The sequence below is a fragment of the Leucoraja erinacea genome, chromosome 19, assembly GCF_028641065.1.
Source record: "Leucoraja erinacea ecotype New England chromosome 19, Leri_hhj_1, whole genome shotgun sequence".
Taxonomy (NCBI): Eukaryota; Metazoa; Chordata; class Chondrichthyes; order Rajiformes; family Rajidae; genus Leucoraja; species Leucoraja erinaceus.
Genome location: NC_073395.1, coordinates 37,962,049 through 37,982,923, shown reverse-complemented (window position 1 = coordinate 37,982,923; position 20,875 = coordinate 37,962,049). Strand labels below are relative to the sequence as shown.

At 42.5% G+C, this 20,875-nt stretch overlaps 1 protein-coding gene across 3 annotated transcripts in view; it reads right to left on the bottom strand.

Moving 5' to 3' along the window:
* Positions 1-2,937: 2,937 nt before the first annotated feature.
* The window catches only part of cttnbp2 (cortactin binding protein 2), a 156,183-nt gene continuing 138,245 nt past the window's right edge, over positions 2,938-20,875 (bottom strand). The window contains exons 21-24 of one of the 3 annotated variants that reach the window (XM_055650849.1): positions 19,019-19,082; positions 13,472-13,604; positions 10,797-10,901; positions 2,938-4,852 (exon numbers count right to left, since the gene is read on the bottom strand). In XM_055650849.1, coding sequence (XP_055506824.1) covers positions 4,622-4,852; positions 10,797-10,901; positions 13,472-13,604; positions 19,019-19,082 — 533 coding nt within the window. In that variant the 3' untranslated portion in view covers positions 2,938-4,621. The remainder of the gene's footprint in view (positions 4,853-10,796; positions 10,902-13,471; positions 13,605-19,018; positions 19,083-20,875) is intronic. The other 2 variants (XM_055650850.1, XM_055650851.1) reach the window with 2 other exon arrangements.

Below are 20,875 nucleotides of genomic sequence, written 5' to 3'. Positions count from 1 at the left end.
GATACGTACAAATTAGCCAGAAAAAGCAGCATACCAGAGGACTGGGAGAAATTCAGAGACCAGCAGAGGAGGACGAAGGGCTTAATTAGGAAAGGAAAAATAGATTATGAAAGAAAACTGGCAGGGAACATAAAAACTGACTGCAAAAGTTTTTATAGATATGTGAAAAGAGATTAGTTAAAACAAATGTAGGTCCCTTGCAGTCAGAAACAGGTGAGTTGATCATGGGGAACAAGGATATGGCGGACCAATTGAATAACTACTTTGGTTCCGTCTTCACTAAGGAAGACATAAATAATTTGCCGGAAATAGCAGGGGACCGCGGGTCAAAGGAGTTGGAGGAATTGAGTGAAATCCAGGTTAGCCGGGAAGTGGTGTTGGGTAAATTGAATGGATTAAAGGCCGATAAATCCTCAGGGCCAGATAGGCTGCATCCCAGAGTACTTAAGGAAGTAGCTCCAGAAATAGTGGATGCATTAGTAATAATCTTTCAAAACTCTTTAGATTCTGGAGTAGTTCCTGAGGATTGGCGGGTAGCAAACGTAACCCCACTTTTTAAGAAGGGAGGGAGAGAGAAAACGGGGAATTACAGATCAGTTAGTCTAACATCGGTAGTGGGGAAACTGCTAGAGTCAGTTATTAAAGATGGGATAGCAGCATATTTGGAAAGTGGTGAAATCATTGGACAAAGTCAGCATGGATTTACGAAAGGTAAATCATGTCTGACGAATCGTATAGAATTTTTCGAGGATGTAACTAGTAGCGTGGATAGGGGAGAACCAGTGGATGTGGTGTACCTGGACTTCCAGAAGGCTTTCGACAAGGTCCCACATAAGAGATTCGTATACAAACTTAAAGCACACGGCATTGGGGGTTCAGTATTGATGTGGATAGAGAAGTGGCTGGCAAACAGGAAGCAAAGAGTAGGAGTAAAAACGGGTCCTTTTCACAATGGCAGGCAGTGACTAGTGGGGTACCGCAAGGCTCAGTGCTGGGACCCCAGCTATTTACAATATATATTAATGATCTGGATGAGGGAATTGAAGGCAATATCTCCAAGTTTGCGGATGACACTAAGCTGGGGGGCAGTGTTAGCTGTGAGGAGGATGCTAGGAGACTGCAAGGTGACTTGGATAGGCTGGGTGAGTGGGCAAATGTTTGGCAGATGGAGTATAATGTGGATAAATGTGAGGTTATCCATTTTGGTGGCAAAAACGGGAAAGCAGACTATTATCTAAATGGTGGCAGATTGGGAAAGGGGGAGATGCAGCGAGACCTGGGTGTCATGGTGCACCAGTCATTGAAGGTAGGCATGCAGGTGCAGCAGGCAGTAAAGAAAGCGAATGGTATGTTAGCTTTCATTGCAAAAGGATTTGAGTATAGGAGCAGGGAGGTTCTACTGCAGTTGTACAGGGTCTTGGTGAGACCACACCTGGAGTATTGCATACAGTTTTGGTCTCCAAATCTGAGGAAGGACATTATTGCCATAGAGGGAGTGCAGAGAAGGTTCACCAGACTGATTCCTGGGATGTCAGGACTGTCTTATGAAGAAAGACTGGATAGACTTGGTTTATACTCTCTAGAATTTAGGAGATTGAGAGGGGATCTGATAGAAACTTACAAAATTCTTAAGGGGTTGGACAGGCTAGATGCAGGAAGATTGTTCCCGATGTTGGGGAAGTCCAGGACAAGGGGTCACAGCTTAAGGATAAGGGGGAAATCCTTTAAAACCGAGATGAGAAGAACATTTTTCACACAGAGAGTGGTGAATCTCTGGAACTCTCTGCCAGAGAGGGTAGTTGAGGCCAGTTCATTGGCTATATTTAAGAGGGAGTTAGATGTGGCCCTTGTGGCTAAGGGGATCAGGGGGTATGGAGAGAAGGCAGGTACGGGATACTGAGTTGGATGATCAGCCATGATCATATTGAATGGCGGTGCAGGGTCGAAGGGCCGAATGGCCTACTCCTGCACCTAATTTCTATGTTTCTATGTAACAGGCAAATCACGATGTCAGTCGATGTGTGTCATTCTGAGCTTTCTTGCAAGCTAGGTGAGAATGAAGAATAGCCGAGCGTTTGGCTGCAAAATATACTGTTATTTGAAAATGTGTTCCAGTTGTGCCAAGAGGAAGTTGGATACAAGTGACCATCTTTTTCATGTCGGGAAGGCTGGGCTCCAAGATTCATACGTACACTGTTATCAGATGCAGGACTTCTTCATGCTGCTTCCAGGGCAAGAGGTGCACACTACAGAGTCCATTCGTGTCAGGACCAGATGAGGATTAGTGTGCAATCTCACGACAGACGTGTCTTGAGCAAAACACAATGTTGGAGTGACTCAGTGGCCCAGACAGCAACTGTAGAGGGAATGGATAGGTTATGTTTTGCATCAGGACTGCTGAGTTACTCCAGTACTTAGTGGTTTGCTAAACATTCCAAAATCTACAATTCCTTCAGTTTCTATTTTATTGCACCATGTCTTGTTTTTGATAATGGGGAGAAGTGAGAAGTAAATCCTTCTATCACCCTCTGTATCCATGCATAATCTGAATCTTGGACCTTAGAAGAGATTGAAAGATGAGGCCTTGAAAGTGGTATCCCAGGTGGACTGGGTGTTGAAGAAGGCTTTTGACATTCTGGGCTTGGTCAATAAGGTAAGTGAATATAAAGTAAGGACGTTAGATTGCAGTTGCCCAAGATGTTGGTAAGGCCGCACTTGGATTATCATATTTAGTTTTTGTCACCCTCCTATAGGAGAAATACCATTAAGTTGTAATGAGTGTAGAAAAGATTTGAAGATGTTGCCAGGAATGAGTTATAGGGAGAGATTAGGCAGAATGGAACGTTATTACTTGGAGTGATCTGAGGGGTGATCTTATAGAGTGCTATGAAATCTTAAGGATTATACATGGGGTGAATGCAATCTCTCCAACCCCCCCCCCCCCAACCAAAGGCTGGGAAATAAGAACTAAACAGGTTTAAGATGAGAGGAGAATTTGAGTGACATAGAGGGCGATATGTATATGGAACGATTTGCTACAATAACAGCATTTAAAAGGTATTTTGACAGGTACATGGATATGAAAGGTTTTGAGCGATATGCGAGATGGGACTGGCTTAGATGGGCATCTTGGTTGGCATGGCAAAGTCCATACTATACTCTGTCAAGAAATGTAATTCTTCTTGCACCAGTGGCATTTCTCAGCAATACGACTGTCCAAAATGGCAAGAATGTCTCTTCCATGTAGGTTAGAACAAAAAAGAAACATTTCCCATTAATTTCTGCCACCTGCCAACGAATTGTGTAGTGAATGAAGCAGGACAACATGGCACCTGAAAATACATGAAATAACTGATAATGTATCACATCACTGATTTTAGTCCTGGATTACCTTGGCATTATGTTTATATGTTATGATGCATCTTCTTTATATCCCTTCTACCTCTCCTTTGTCTTCCAACAAGATGTTCATACACATCAAAAACATTGATGTGTCTGGAAATATACAACATGAGGTAAAATGCAACCCCTCTGAAGAGGTACAGATTATTTGGCAGTAAAACCAATGGCCCACTGCTGAAGTATACAACGTGGAAATGCGGGAACGCACTGTGCAATCATGGAAACTAGCTGACAGCAAATATTTGAGTTCGACCAGAAGTACATCGACAACTCATATTGTTCTTTTCATTATTGATAAATCAACTGGCCTGCTATTTCATCCTTCCATAGTTTTATGAAAAATGATGACTATTAATCCACATGGTCAATAGTTACTTCATCTGTGACCCAATGCTCAAAGCCGTGTTTGTGACTCTGAAGTACAAGAAAAGATTGGTTTGAAAGCCAGACATTTCTTTTGTTTCTCTTCATATGTTTTACTTCAATAAATTCAAATACATTCATTTTAAAAAATAAGTACAAGATTTCTGCAGAAGTGTTCTGTACAAACTGTGGTATTTATCCACACATGCACTGTGAATTGTTAACCATTGCAGTATCACCACAGACTGGTGACTAACCATAAATCACATTAAAAAAGAGAAATTATGAAGCGATTGAATTCCATTAAAACAGTTAATATGGCTTCTTGTATTGAATGAAAATGGGCATTTCCATTAACATTTATTGCCACATTCTATTCATTGGATAAAATCCAATGAAAACAAGTTTTTAATATTAAAAAATGTAAATACATTTGCGTAAATTACACGTCATGCCATGGATACCAAATATGTACCACATGGTTCTTCTCACTTCATAATATATATATAGTTCTGTGGAAAAACCCTGAATAAAAAAAATGTGTTACAATGATTGCAAATGTTTAATATGTGCAACAAACCATTTTCTTTTTGTATAAATTCTTCTTCTTGAATCAAAAAAAATCTGCCATTTTAGGTACACGACCCAAGAATTGAATAAAACCGAGAGGGAATAACTAAAAACAGTGCTTTATCACGGCACTATCATCGAGTTTTCTACATTTAGTCACTGTGGTCCAAAAATCAACAGATAATAACAAAGAGTAACTTTACATTTCATGAATATATTACAGATCTATCTTTTACACTGTTAAAATGAAGACTCCAAAATAAAGTCTTCTAAGAGAAGTATCTTCTTATTTGTTGTTATTGGCATCATGTACGGTTTTGCCGACGTTCCAAATCTGCTTGGTTATATTGTTATTTGATTCTAAATGCCTTGTATTACTGCTGCTGTGGTGAATACGGTGTGCGTTGTTCATAAGTACAGGTAGATGCGATTTCACCCTTGAGATGCCCAATCTACTCACTCGTTTAATGTCGCTACTTGGCATGGGTATGCCATGTTTTAAAGGACAATCAGAAACCTGCAAAAGCAACAGATTATTAAGACATGATTTTAGTGCCATATACATTACCACACATAATGAATTCAAGTGACATTCATTTGATGTTTTTTCTAAAAGAAATGTCTACCTCTATTACAATTGTTCCTGTGCATTTGTGTCCTTAAATATTAGGACAATTTTGCAAAGTATGAAGGGAACGTGGAACTATGTTTATAAACCATTCGTAAAATCACAGGCCAGAACTGAGCTAGAATGGATTTCATGCTTCACCAAAGGTGTGTTTTCCAGAGGGAAAGGGTGAAAGGGAAGAGTAGTTACAAGGAATTGTATTGACTTGAATTTAATAAATTTTATTAGCCAAGTACATATACTTACAAGGAATTTGCCTTGGTGCTTTGTTCGCAAGTAACAACACGATATACAGTAAACAATTAAGAATTTAAACATGTGAAGAATGAAATAAAATACCAGAGCTAAAGGAGGCTACAGGCTTTTGGCTATTGAGTAGAGCTACTGATCGTGGAAAAAAGCTGTTTTCATGTCTGGTTGTGGCGGCTTTGACAGTCCGGAGGGAAGTGCTTCAAAGAGTTTGTGGCCAAGGTGAGAGGGGTCAGAGATGATTTTACTTCCTGGCCCCTGCAGTGTACAGTTCGTCGATGGGGGGAAGATTGCTGCCAACAACCTTCTCGGCTGATTGAACGATGCGCTGCAGCCTCCAGGTGTCGTGCTTGGTGGCTGAGCCAAACCAGACCATGATGGAGAAGGCGAGGACAGACTATATGACGGCCGTATAGAATTGGACCATCATTGCCCGTGGCGGATTGTGCTTCCTCAGCTGCTGCAGGAAGTACATCCTCTGTTGGACCTATTTGACTGTGGAGTCGATGGTGGACTCCCATTTAAGGTCCCTGGAGATGATGGTTCCAAGGAACTGAAATGACTCCACAGATATGACTGTGGTGTTGTTGATGGTGAGTGGGGAAAGGGGGAAGCTCTCCTAAAGTCTACAATCAATTCCACCGTCTTAAGAGCAATGAGCTCCAGGTTGTTGCGATGGCACCAGGACGCCAGATGTGTCACTTCCTCTCTGTAGGCAGATTCCTCCCCATCCTGGATCAGTCCAATCAAGGTTGTATTGTGCGCAAACTTGAGAAGCTTGACAGAGGAGTCAGTGGAGGTGCAGTCGTTGGTGTAGAGAGAGTAATGGAGAGGGGAGAGTACGCAGCCTTGCGGTGCTCCTATGCTTTTTCTTCTCGCGTTTGAGGCAGCAGAGGTTATGTAACGGCCTCCAGGCACTGTAGCATAGTTAAATGCCGTGCTGCGCTGTTTGCTCCACACATGCAGGCTGCTGATGGACGCAGCCCCCAGCGATGTATGTTGGCGATGAACCGGCCGACCCCTGTGCGGAGCTGGTTCAGGGCGACCCACTCTTTGTGGGGCAGGTCTGAGCCGGGTGGGGCTGTGGTGTTCGGTGCTCATGTTGTTGACCTCCCCGCGGAGAGCCCTGTCAACTGACCTCAGTCAGGCGAACGACAACAAACAGAGGCAGCAGCAGCAGCTGCAATGCAGAAAAACAACGAACAAACAACTGCTCCTATGCTGAGGGTCAGCGGGTCCGAGATGTACTTTCCCAGCCTCACCTGCTACTTCCTATCTGTCAGGAAGTTGGTGATCCACAGACAGAGGGGTTCAGGCACAGTCAACTGGGAGAGTTTGGAGTGTAGTAGCTCTGGCACAATGGTGTTGAATGCAGAGCTAAAATCTACAAACAAAATTCTTGCATAGGTCCGCTGGCGGTCTAGGTGCTGGAGGATGAAGTGCAGGCCCAGGTTGACTGCGTCATCCACTGATCTATTGGCCCGGTTTGCAAACTGCAGAGGGTCCAGCAGGGGGTTTGTGATATTTTTCAGGTGGGCCAGCACAAGTCTTTCAAGGGTCTTCTTGATTACAGATGTCAGTGTGATAGGCCTGCAGTAATTTATACCAGTAATCCTTGGCTTTTTGGGTACAGGGACAATAGTGGAGACTTTGAAGCAGTCAGGGACAGTGCAGGTTTGCAGGGACTGGTTGAAAATGTCTGTGTAGACCGGTGCCAGTTGTTCGGCACAGAGCTTGAGGGTAGAGGGGGAAACATTGTCCGGTCCTGGAGATTTCCGGCTTTTCTGTCTCCTGAACAGCCTCTCCACCTCCTCAATTTCTATTGTTAGTGATGGAGAAGTGGCCAGACTGATGTTGGGCAGCAAGGAGGGGGTGGGTAGTGGACGAGGGCCCAGTCTTTGTAGACTGGAGTCAGGCTGTAAGTGGGTGTGAAGTGGTGATTGGGGGAGGGGGTACTGTCTATCGAACCTGCAGTAGAACTGGTCGTTGGTCAGCGGACGATTGTCCAAGGAGCAGCGGGGGTTTTTCCTCTTGTAGCTGGTGATTTCTTGCAAGCCCTTCCACACTGAAGATCTATCATTAGCTGAGAACTTGCTCCTTAACTTCTAAGAGTACCTTTCCTTGGCAGCTCTGATTCCTCTTCTCAGCTTGTACTTGGCCTGCCTGTAGAGGTCTACATCCCCGCTCCTGTAGGCCTCATCTTTAGACTGGCGGCGCTGTCTGAGCTCTGCTGTAAACCAAGGCTTGTCATTGTTGAACCTAATCCGGGTCCTAGTGGGAATGTCCTCACAAAAGCTGACATATGATGTCACAGCTGTCTGTACACTCATGTCTTTATGTCTGTACACTCATCGAGGCTTGTGTTTGCTTCCCTGAGCCCATTTCAATCAGTGCAGTCAAAGCAGAACAGTAGGTTTTCAATGCCCTCGCTTGTCCACTATTTCATTGTTCTGACCACAGGCTTAGCAGCTTTTAGTTTCTGCCTGTAGGTCTGAATAAGGTGAACTAAACAATGATCAGAGAGACCCAGAGCCGCCCGGGGAACAGAGCGATATGCGTTCTTGATTGTAGTATAACAATGATCGAGTGTTCTCTCCCCTCTGGTGGGGCAGATAACGTGATGTCTGTATTTTGGAAGCTCTCGGCTGAGGTTAGCCTTTGGAAAATCCCCCAAAACAATGACCGTGGACTCTCCACTCTCATTACCTGGTCAGTAAGTTGCGTTTGCTCCTCATGTACGCAGGCTGTGGGGGGAGGGGGAGAGAATGTTAACTCCAGCGAGAACAAAAGAGGTAATTCCCTTGGAGAATAAAAGGGTTTGCAATTGATAAAAAAAGATTCCAGATTAGGGGAACAGAAGTTAGACAGTACTGTGATGTTGCTGCACCAGCCCTGGTTAGTGTAGACGCATATTCCACCGCCTCTTGATTTCTCCGCTGCCTCCGCTTCGAGAAAGCCAGGCAGTTCCAGCGCATTGTCCGGGGTCGACTCACACGACCAGGTCTCGGTGAAGCGCAGGGCAGCGGCTCGACAGAAGTCCTTGTTTGTTTGGCACAGCAGTTTCAGTTCGTTGAGAGAACATAGATTTGCAAGGAATATACTCGGGTGTGGTGTGTGCATAATCCTTGTCGCCAGAGTCGGGCGAGTGCTCCAGAGCGCTTCCCACGGGTCCTCCTCCGTCTCAAGACCTTGAATGCAGCCACAGTCCCGCCGACAAGCATGTCCAAATAATCCAGCGCGTGAGAGAAATCCGGAACGATGTTTGGAGGTACAGAATATCTGATGTTAATGAGAACCTCCCTCATGAAAGTGATCCTTGTCGGATTTTCACAGACGACACAAACGAACAAACACAGACAAAACAGCAAGGAGCAGTACACCGTGGCAGCCATCGTCAGCGCCAGTCACATATGCTGGTTTACCAAGGAAAGATGCAAAATCAGTCTGAAGAAGGGTCCTGACCTGAAATATCACCTATTCATATTCTCCAGGGATGCTGTCTGACTGGCAGAGCTACTCCAGCATTTTATGTCTTTCCAAGGCTACCAGAGGAGTTGACCAGGAAGTTACCAGAGTTGTGAGATTTCACGTATGGAGTCGTAGAGTTATACAGTGTGGAAACAGGCCCAACTTGCCCACACTGGCCAACATGTCAGTTAGGGCGGTCACGGTACCGCAGCGGTAGAGGTGTTGCTTTACAGCGAATGCAACCACGGAGACCCAGGTTCGATCCCGACTACGGGTGCTGTCTGTACGGAGTTTGTGCGTTCTCCCCGTGACCTGCATGGGTTTTCTCCCACTTTCCAAAGACGTACAGGTTTGTAGGTTAATTAGCTTGGTAAATGTAAAAATTGTCCCTAGTGGGTTTAGGATAGTGTTAATGTACGGGGATCGGTGGTAGCGCGGACATGGTGGGCCGAAGGGCCTGTATCCACGCTGTATCTCTAAACTAAACTATGTCCCATCAACACTAGTCCCAGCTGCCAACTTGTGGCCCATATCCCTCCAAACCTGTCCTATCCATGTACATATCTAATGTTTCTTATACGTTGTAATAGGTCCTGCCTCAATGACCTCCTCTGGCATCTTGTTCCACACACCAACCACTCATTGTGTGAATTTGTAAACATTAATACCATTTCTCCAAAGACCAGAGAAGACTGAAAGAGGCCATCGGAAAGATTTAGAAAATGATGAGACATTTTGATAAAGGGATGACAGAAAATAGTTCCCTGTTACAAACCAATTTGGAAAGATATGGACCCAATGCTGGGAGGTGGGACTGGTGTAGCTGGGATATGTTGGGCAAGATGGGCCGAAGGGCCTGCTTCCACACTGTATCACTCTATAACTCTAAACAGGTCAATAACTAAAGGTCAAAGAAACAAAATTGTTGTCAGAATCCTCATAGGGAAGATGAGGAAAATTTATTTCACACAGGGTCAAGATCTGAAGCATTCTTTGAAAAAAACTAAGGAGAGTTAAAGTACGAGCTGGGCAAAACTAATAATCTTCAAGTTTTAAGAGCTTGGATCGGAGCATCGAGTATGTTAATTGGGCCGAGGGCTGACAGGAAGGAGTGGGTGGATTGGAAGAAGCATATTTTCTGTCAACATATACGTGCTATGATTATGATTGTATGATTTATGAAGCAGCTGTCTGAATAAATTAAATGCTCCATGAGCAGTTATAGTTTTACTGATGACGGGCGAGAGTGCAATAATAGTCAGCATTCGGTTATTTTTGCAAAAACCATAACAAAAACTGACAAGTATATTAGCAACTGAAACTGATTAATAGCCAGTGCTTTGGTTTGAATATGCAGAGGCATCACATCCACACATTAACAAGTTCCACTTTAACAATTGCAATCTGTCATAGGAACAACAAAAACACTATAAGCAAAGAGCAATATATTCATAAAGCCTTCATAACGCAAAGCAAGTAACATATCTTCTAATATGAAGTTGGGACAAGTATGACTGTCTGCATAGTGAGAACTTCTGGAGACCCACACTTGTAGGCAGCTCAAACTCATACTGATAGCTTCTAAGATTGACTAGCAGTACATTTGGGAATAAGGGTGCATGAAAACCTAATAGGTTGATAAAATCAAGGCTGAACTAAACAGCTTCATAGTTGTAAATGTGAAGCCTTGTGCAGGATACCAGTGATTTCCTCACATGGCAGGGTCAGGGTTCCACAGGTTCACCACATCCATGGTTTCACAGGCATTGTGGAGAAGGTAAAGTACTGACTACTGTGACATTCAGTTTCTACATTCCCTCTGGAATGACTCGCCATTTTGCAATACATCATGGGGCAGCATTTTAATGAATCTATTCCCATATTGCATCCAGTCTGAAAAGATTCAATAAATAGTTTATGCGTAGGAGAATACAGATGCTTGAATCTTGGAGCAAGAAGCAGATGATGTTTTGGATCGGAACCAAACTCCAGTCAATAAATAGCGAAACATTTTCTTGGTAATTTCCTTGTCCTTAATTCCCTAAAGCTGGATGACAAGGGTGAAATATTTCCTTTATGTCACCGAATGAACATCAAGGTTGTCACTTGACATTACCTTTGCTGCTGGTAAGTGAACAGTGTGATCTCTCAGCTTCCTTATGGATGACTGATCACTCTGAGAGCCAGGAATCATAAAGAAAAGATCCTTTGATGTGTCAATCTGTAAAAGAGAGACCACTGCTATTTAAAAAAACATTAAATAAGTTTAGTCATACAGTGTGGAAACAGGCCCTACAGCCCAGCTTGCCCACACCAACCAACATGTCCCATCTACACTAGTCCCACTTGCCTGCGCTTGGCCCATATCCCTCTAAACCTGTGATATCCATGTACCTGTCAAATGTAATCTTAAACGCTGTGATAGTCCCTGGCTCAACTACCTCCACCAGCAGCTTGTTCCATACACCTACCACCATGCGTATGAAATAGTTACTCCTCAGATTCCTATCAAATATTTCCCCCTTCACAATTAAACCTATGTCCTCTGGTTCTCCATTCTCCTACGTTGGGCAAGAAACTGTCTACCCAATCTAATGCTCTCATGATTTTGTACACATCAACATGATCACCCCCCATCCTCCTACACTTCAAGGGATAGAGTATCAGCCTGCTCAACTTCCCCCTATAGCTAAGACCCTTGAGACCTGGCAACATCCTTGTAAATCCTTACTGTACCCTTTCCAACTTAAAAACATCTTTCCTATAACTTGGCGCCCACAACTGATCGCAATACTCTAATTGTGGCCTCACCAACGTCTTATGTAACTGCAACAAGACCTCACAACCTTTTTAATAATAAGAAATCCCAATAATTTTAATTTTTTTTACCATAATAAACTATTTTTAATATAAATATGTAAAATTAGACAAAGCAGGGGATTTAGTACGTTTTCCCATTCATTTAAAAGTAAATAGTTACGAGAATTATAGCACATTTTACAAAGGGTCATATATTCATCCTTTTTTATGAAGTTACGAACATGACTGAACAAATTCTAAAAATTGCAGTTTTTTGACGAGACATTATCAGCCAAGCATTATATTTACAATTTCATCTATTGACATATAACATCTAAAATGTATGAGAACATTTCAGCGGAACTTTGGGGTGTAAGTTCACAGTTCTCCAAAACTGGTGACACAGGTGGACAGGGTTGTGAAGGCCACGTTTAGTTTGCTGTCCTGTATATAGAGGTATAGAGTGATGTTGCAGTTGCACAAGATGCTGGTTAGTCCATACTTGGAATACTTCATGCTGTTTTGGTCACCACACAGTAGAAAAGGCCATCATCGTGCAGGAAGCAGTGCAGAAGAGGTTCACTAGAACGGTGTCTGAAGTGGTGGTTTACACAGAGATTGGCTGGGCTGGGTTTGGTCCCACTGTAGCACAGGGAGCTGAGTTTAGTTTAGCGCGGAAACAGGCCCTTCAGTACTCGCCAACCCGAAGCGCAGCGGTCGTCTCCATGACAATGTCGGCCTGATTTGCGAGCTCGTCTATGCTGGCCGATTGAAACATACCTATCAAGTGCCCCTGCACCTGAGTCGGCATGCAGTGGAGAAACTTCTGTTTCCAGACATCGCCATCAATGTCTTCATCTACCGCCAGCCTGCTCCATCTCCGCATTTGTGATGGCCTCCTATCGCCGAGATTATCATCTCCCAGCAGCTCCGAAATGCGGGCTTGCTTCAAGGGCTGCGTTCACTCCAAGACATCGGATTTGAGAGCGTCGTATGGTGTCGTTTCTTCAGGAATAGGGAGCACGTCCTCCACTTCCCATGCGGTCTGCTCTGGAAGACAAGCAGCTAGGAACCCGAATTTTGTCTGTTGGCTTGTGACATTGAGGGAGTGAAATCCAGCTTCTTGTATTGAAAACCACGCTCTCGTGCTGGTTGTAAAAAGAGTTGGGACATCAAGTTTTACTTAGTTGACTGACACCGTGTCACTTTTATCGTCATACATTTTGTGAGTAAGTGGAAGGTTGCGTGTAGCAACGGGGTCACCAGTTGTAGGATCTACTGAATCCCACGACAGAAAGCAAAGAACAAACGACACTTAGCCAAAGTGAACACCTTGTGTCATGTTTATTCCAGAAGCCCCTTTTACCTACATCTGACCAATCATAACCAGTGTGCAGGTAAGGCCAATTAGTGCACCTGACCTTGGAGTTGTTATTGAACTCTAGTGGCTGGGCCTTCTCGTGGGGCTGCTGGTGAGTCGCCAGCAGTGACAGGTTGTACGCAAACCAACGTGGGCGTGAAGATGTCACATACTTCACTCATAGCACTTGTAGCGCCTTATAAAGGGTTAACAACTTCCTTACTTCTGGACTCAGTGTCTTCATTAATACAGTCAAAGGTCGCTTATGCCTTTTTAACAGCCTTCGTAAATTGTCCTGCCATCTTCAAAGATTTCTGGCATAGACAGTATCCACCTCTGCCACCCCTTCCCGAGGCATTTTAAGTATCCGTTCATTGTGGGCCTAAGGGCCAGTTCCTGTGCTGTACTATTCTATAGGGACAGTAAATTCTCCAAATTCAGATGGCATCACCAACATTTATTCACTACAACACTGGATGCAATATTCCCTGAAGGGCTTTAGTGGGGCTTGAAAATAGTCCTTCATCACTAAAATGTAAGAGTACTATCAAGTCTGGATAATGCAAGTTACATGTTAGAACAGTGCAAGATGATGAAATAAACCATGCAGACTGACTGTTCCATATTATTACCTTGCTTATATCAGATTCTGATTTACTTAAGCACATACTCTGGAGTTCATTGATGAGGTCATCATCTTCATCTGAGTATAGAGATAATCCTGGGTGTAGATCTGAAGTCTTCAGTGGATTACTCTCGAGGGAACTTGAAGAGTTGAGGTTAGAGTTAGAATAGGAAAGACATTCAGAAATTTAAAAAATTGGTCACTTATTTTTGTAAGATGTCACAGTCATCGTAACAAATTTATTATTTTTAAAATACATAATAGTGTGAAAAATCAAGAATTCCTGATCTCAGATTCTGTAACATCAAGCTTAAGTACATAAGCAAATACATAGCTTACATCTGAATGTAAAAATAGTTGGTCATTTGACCCCTTTGATCTATTTTACATTAAATAAGACCATGGCAATTCTGTTTGCATTCTCAATTCCACATTGTTGTATAACTTGGGTAACTTTCCACCCAGTTGTTTTTTTTTTAATGGATCAAAAACAACTTTAAATACATTCAAATACCCTGGCCATACTGTCCTTTGAAGAGTTCCAAAGACTAAGGACAAAAATAATACACTATTTATGTGGCAAATGGGCAGCCCTTTATTTTGTATACAGTGTCCCCTAGTTCTAGACTCTCACAGAAGAAACACAAAGCTTACATCCACCTAAACAAAATACCTCAGGGTCTTGTGCTTTAATCAACTTGCCTCTCACACTTCTAAACCAAAGTCCAGCCTGTCCAATCTTTTCTCATAAAGCAACTTGTCCATTCTCAATGTTTAAGAAGAAACTGCAGATGCTGGAAAATCGAAGGTAGACAAAAATGCTGGAGAAACTCAGCGGGTGAGGCAGCATCTACGGAGCAAAGGAAATAGGTAACGTTTCCCATTTCCTTCGCTCCATAGATGCTGCCTCACCCGCTGAGTTTGTCCATTCTCAGTACCTGTCTAGTAAAATATCAATGTGCCCTTTCCAAAATATTTACATTCTTCCCTAAATGAGACAAATATTCTACTAGTCACCAACCCCATTTGTAACTGAAGCATAACCATCCTATTTTTGTATTTAATTTCCCTCGCAATAAATGACAATGTTGTTAGCTCTGTGAATTACTTGCTATATGTTGCTACATCTATGTACCAGATTTGTGTGAATTCTGCACTACCAAATTGAGTTATAAATATAAATTCTACTCTACAAAAAAGCCCCTGAACAACCTTTCAGAATTCATTCATAGTGTAGCTCGTGGAATTTAAAACCATCAATATATCAGTTTAAGCATTCCTTGACTTAGCAGGTTTGATGGATCCAGGTTGCTTTACTCTTGCCACAAGCTGAACTTAATTTGTGCTGATAAAAGAAGTCAAAACTGAAACATTATCGTCGTTTCTCTCCAAAGAAGCTGCCCAATGTGATTCTTGATTACATGATGAAGAGCAAATTCTGAGCTAAGAAGAGGGTAGCAGTGCCCACAAAATATTGCCAAATCTCCTCTTTCATTGTTTACTCAATGATTAGAGCGCAGGTTAGAGAGTCTGGCGTGCAAATAGGTCGATTAAATTAAAATATGAATCATAATAATTAAATTGAGGGAGGGGGAAATAAAGAGGTGTGCATGAAACATTGTGGAAAGGGCAATGAAGTAGCAGATAAAATCCAGTCAGGGTTATGACATACTTAAAATACAACTTCAATGATGAGAAACTAAGAGATGAGAAAGAACAGACAGATTGTGTTGATTTGATTCAGACTGTACCATCATCAGATCACCAACAACGTACCTCGGTGACTGCCAATCACCACCCTCCCCCCCCCGGACACTTATTATTATTTATTCAAATCGTTTGCTATGTCGCTCTTCCAGGGAGATGCTAAATGCATTTTGTTGTCTCTGTACTGTACACTGACAATGACAATTAAAATTGAATCTGAATCTGATCTCTGTTGTCTGTGACCTCTTTCAGCCGTGCAATCCTTCAAGATGCATCCCCCAATTATCCTGGATATCCATGACTTTAATCCAACTGTTATTTGAAGTTTATGGAAGGAATTTCATACAAAAACTCAGGGCTTCCCTCACTGAACCTCTCCACCTCGTTACTTTTTACTTCCTTTGAATGGAGAAATATATTCTCTTTAGTCCATGACATTTGATTCAAAATCAACAGCATAGGACTGGAAAAGAAATGCCTTCACCAAGAGCTGCTTGGAGCTGAAACGTTCCACTTAAAAAGGTAGTGATGGTCAATTCTCAAAAAGGTTCAAGTTAGACAAATCAGTGAAGATTAAGAACTTGCATTGTCGTGCACAAAAATGTTACCATCGGGATTCAAAGGGCCATCTCTAATAAAATGGGTTTAATTATCTTCCTTGCCCTGTTTCTCTGATTCTATCCTAGGTTTAGGTTTATTATTGTCAAGGTACAGTGAAAAGCTGTGCTTTGGATGGTGTCCAAAGAAGATCAGATACAACACACATGAATACAATAAGAAGTATGAAGAAGGGCCCGAATCGTCACCCATTCCTTCTCTCCAGAGATGCTGCCTGTCCTGCTGAGTTACTCCAGCTTTTTGTGTCTACCTTCGATTTAAACCAGCATCTGCAGTTCTTTCCTCCACATAGATCAGGTACTACCTGTATCTCTATTTACCATGTAGAAGGACATGGAGGACAGCGAGATCAGTTTGGGGAATACAAATATGTTTGGGAAGTTTGTGATCAAGAAGGTGGCTGTACTGGGGCTCTTGAAGCCTATGTGGATAAATGAGATATATCCCAGGTATTGAGAGAAGCAATAGAGAAGAGTGCAGGGGCTTGACAAAGATCTTTGCCTCTTCTCTAGCCACAGGCAAGTCTGGGAGGACTGAAGTAGCCAATGCAGTTGCTTTATTTGAGCGGGGAAGTAGAGATAATACAGGAAATTATAGACCAGTGAGCCTCACAGCGTTACGGAAGCTATTGGAGAGGATACTTCAGGATAGAATCTATTTGCATTTGGAAGAGAATGGACAAATTAGGGTCAGTATAGCTTTATGGCTGTGGCAGTATTTTGGGAATATGACAAAGGTGATTGATAAGGAAAGGCCTGTCGATGTTGTCTACTTGGATTTTAGTAAGCATTTGATGCCTGTGGTTGGCTGATGAGTTAATTAGGTTATATATGAAATCATGAGAAGTGTGGGTGGGTACGCAATCATCCTTTTTCATATGGAAATGCAAAAGGCTTGGGGGAATATCTTTAAGGAGAGAAGGACAAAGTTTAAAGGAGGTGTGGAGCAAGTCTTTTACACAGATTGGTGCTTGCATGGAACGAGCGGCCAGGGAGGTTGTGGGGGCAGCTACGATAGTGGCATTTAAGAAGCTCTAAATATGCACATGGATATGCAGAGGATGGAGGGATATGGATCACGCACAGGCAGAAGACATCATGATTGGCATGGACACTGTGAGCTGAAGGGCCTGTTCTTGTGCTGTACTCTTCTATATTCTAGTTCCCTCACATCAATAATTAAAAGATATTGTAAATCCATATTGGCATTGTCAAAGCCGAAAACTGGCACTGAATTAAAATAGTTGCAGTGAGAAAGGTTTTCAACCCCCAGATTTAGTTTTGGGCTGCGAATTTGCCACTGATCATTCACTCATGTTGAAAGTAATGACATTGCGAATTAACATCATTATCAGCTGCAAGGGGCAACCATGGGTCACTAGGTAGCTCCATCGAATGATTCTAGGATCCCCTGCAAATAAAAGCCATTGAAGAAGCTAAATGTCAAATATAATGTCCCCATTTTCTACAAAAATAAATTAAAACTGTCTATGTACCTGGGCACTAATCAACATGGAACCTCAACAAACAAAAGCCAATTGTGCTCTTCAATGGGAACTCTGAGATCCGAGACACCACTCCAACAGTAAAGTCTGTGACCTAATACTCACCCTCACAGACTCCGTCAAATAGCACTTACACCACCCACAGCCTGAACCTTGACCCATCACATACAGTGCCCTCCATCCACAATTTGAGATTTGTAATAGAAAACAAATCACATGTGGTTAAAGTGCACATTGTCAGATTTTAATAAAGGCCATTTTTATACATTTTGGTTTCACCATGTAGAAATTAGAGCAGTGTTTATACATAGTCCCCCATTTCAAAGCATCATAATGTTTGGGGCTGGGAGATTGCAACCTTCACGTGGTCCGCCCTGTTTCGACGAATTTAATCAACCTGGTGTGCACAATCAAATACAACAAGTTGTCCTACAAATTTAGGCTGTGCACACCATACGCAAGAAGAAGATAATGTTTAAGACACAGCAATGTCATGTAAATGAAAGTAGTCATATTTAGTATTCTGTTGCATATCCTTTGCATGCAATGACTGCTTGAAGTCTGCGATTCATGGACATCACTAGTTTCTGGGTGTCTTCTCTGGTGATGCTCTGCCAGGTCTGTATTGCAGCCATCTTTAGCTTATGCTTGTTTTGGGGGCTAGTCTCTTTTCTCTTGAGCATATAAAAGTCATGCTCAATTGGGTTCAGATCAAGTGATTGACTTGGCCACTCAGAATCAACCATTTTTTAGCTTTGAAAAACTTTGTTGCTTTAGCAGTATGTTTGGGATCATTGTCTTGCTGTAGAATGAATGGTCGGCCAATGAGTGTTAAGGCATTTAGAAACATAGGAAATAGGTGCAGGAGGCTTCTTTGACTTTCTTTGGCACAACTTTGGTCCTCATGTTGATAAACAGCAATAAAAGTTTCCAAATGAGATGGAAAGAATGGAGGAAAGACTAGGTGCTGAGAGCTCTCTTATACCTGCATTAAAGAGGCAATTAAACACACCTGAGCAATTACAAACACCTGTGAAGCCATGTGTCCCAAACATTATGGTGCCCTGAAATGGGGGGACTATTTATAAACACTGCTGTAATTTCTACATGGTGATACCAAAATGTATAAAAATGGCCTTTAATAAAATCTGACAATGTGTACTTTAATCACATGTGATTTTTTTCTGTTACAAATCTCAAATTGTGGAGTACAGAGACAAAATAATAAATGATGGGTCTTTGTCCCAAACATTATGGAGGGCACTGTATATAACAGTAATTGTGCAGCATGTTATTTAACAGACAGGTATAATGACTGCAGCAAAACTTCAAAGACAAGACATTTATTCGTGACAATCAATGTCATGAAGTAATTACCCTTTTTTAAATTGAAAAGAGCAGGTCAGAATCTGCCATTCATTTAGCATTTTGCCCATGCATATCATTTTTGAAATTTGTCGCAGCTAGAATCATTCTATCAAGTTGCAATTTGATCTGTTACAGTGAATGTTTAAAACTCATGGCAGTGTGCAAATGAAATCCTCATTTGAGCCAACTGCTGATGAGCTGACTATTTTCTTTCAATTTTTCACAAAAATTAAATAAAACAGTCTGAAATCCAATAGCAGGAAGCAATTAAACTCTGTATGATTTATCATCTTCATTAAGATATGAGTGAAGAATTAGAGGAAACATTTGTCAGTGCCTTTTCCAGCATGAACTTACTGCTGTCTTTTTGCAGCATTCAAATTGTTGAAGCTCTTTGGCAATTCCGATGCAAGCTGAATACCTGTTCAAAGAGAAAGATACTGTTACAGTTTGCATACTTTGTGCAGATTACTCTTCAGCCATTTGGTCATTGGGTGGGATTGACCTGAAGCTGGCCTGCTGCCTGGGCTCATCACCCATCAATTATCTTTCTTGATATGGAGAGCTGGGCAAGCAGACCCCTAACTGCTTCCCTGTTCAGGGAGTTACCTGCATACATCTCAATAAACTGAGCATTGACTGTCATATGAAGAAGGGTCTCGGCCTGAAACGTCACCTATTCCTTCGCTCCAGAGATGCTGTCTGATCCGCTGAGTTACTCCAGCTTTTTGTGTCTATATTCTCCGATGGGTTCATTTAAACCTCAAGCATTGTCTACCCATACTCTGCTACAGTGTGGACATTGGACTTTGTCTATGGAACTGATGCACTACATTGGTGAGAACTATATCCTGTACTCTGTCTCTTCCCCATTGCTCTATCTAATATACTTGAGTTTGACTTGTCTGTATTACATATAGTATATCTGATCTGTTTGGATGCAAAACAAAGCTTTTCACTGCGATATGGTGCACGCAACAGTAATAAAGTGGACCTGAACCTGAACCAAACCCACCATAACAAGCACAATTACAGTGCCCTCCATAATGTTTGGGACAAAGACCCATCATTTATTTATTTGCCTCTGTGCTCCACAATTTGAGATTTGTAATAGAAAAAATCACATGTGGTTAAAGTGCACATTGCCTGTGAGTTCTGGGGAGGTGCCTCCTGTATAGGTCCCTAATGCAAACTTTCAATTAAAAAAAACTATTAAATAGTGTAAATGAATTGAAACACTAACAAATAAAAAGGAAAGAAGTCAATAAGGAAAGCAATTAGGTTTCGCCACAGGGTAGTGGAACCCCATTGAAAAGAATATGCTTTGCTTCATCCCCTAGATGAAGCAATTACATGCAAAATGTAATTGGACCTTTGCTTCAGGGAGGCTCTGCCCTTAATAGCGACTCAGATTTGTTTTGTTTAGTTTAGAGATGCAGCACGGAAACAGACCCGTCGGCCCACCGAGTCCGCACCGACCAGTGATCCTCACACTATCCTGCACTATGGGTCATTTTTACTTTATTTTACTTTTATACCAAGCTAATTAATCTACAAACTATGGAGTGTGGGAGGAAACCGAAGATCTCGGTGAAAAAAATCCACCCGGTCACGGGGAGAATGTACAAACTCCGTACAAACAGCACCTGTAGCCGGGATCGAACCCGGGTCTGGCACTGTAAGCGCTGTAAGGCAGCAACACTGTTGCTGCGCCACCATGCCGCCCAGATGGAACAGATAATTGAACTTCAGGTAACAGGAAGGTACACAAAAAAGCTGGAGAAACTCAGCGGGTGCAGCAGCATCTATGGAGCGAGGGAAATAGGCAACGTTTCGGGCCGAAACGTTTCGGCTCGAAACGTTGCCTATTTCCCTCGCTCCATAGATGCTGCTGCACCCGCTGAGTTTCTCCAGCTTTTTTGTGTACCTTCGATTCTCCAGCATCTGCAGTTCCTTCTCAAATTCAGATAACAGGAGTTAGACTTACACACATGTGCAGAAGTCAATGATTCTTTGAGGATACGGTGTCAGTGGCACCAGCAGGACTGACTTTCCAGAGTGCTGGAATGGACAACGGGCTGAACTGCCTCCATCTGTGCTGTATCCATTCCGTGATTCAGAGATTAGCCGAGGTACTAACTGATGCTTACAGTATTAACAAGCCCATTAAGATGTCCAACTTTCTCCTTGAAATTCATATCTGGGGTGTATTCT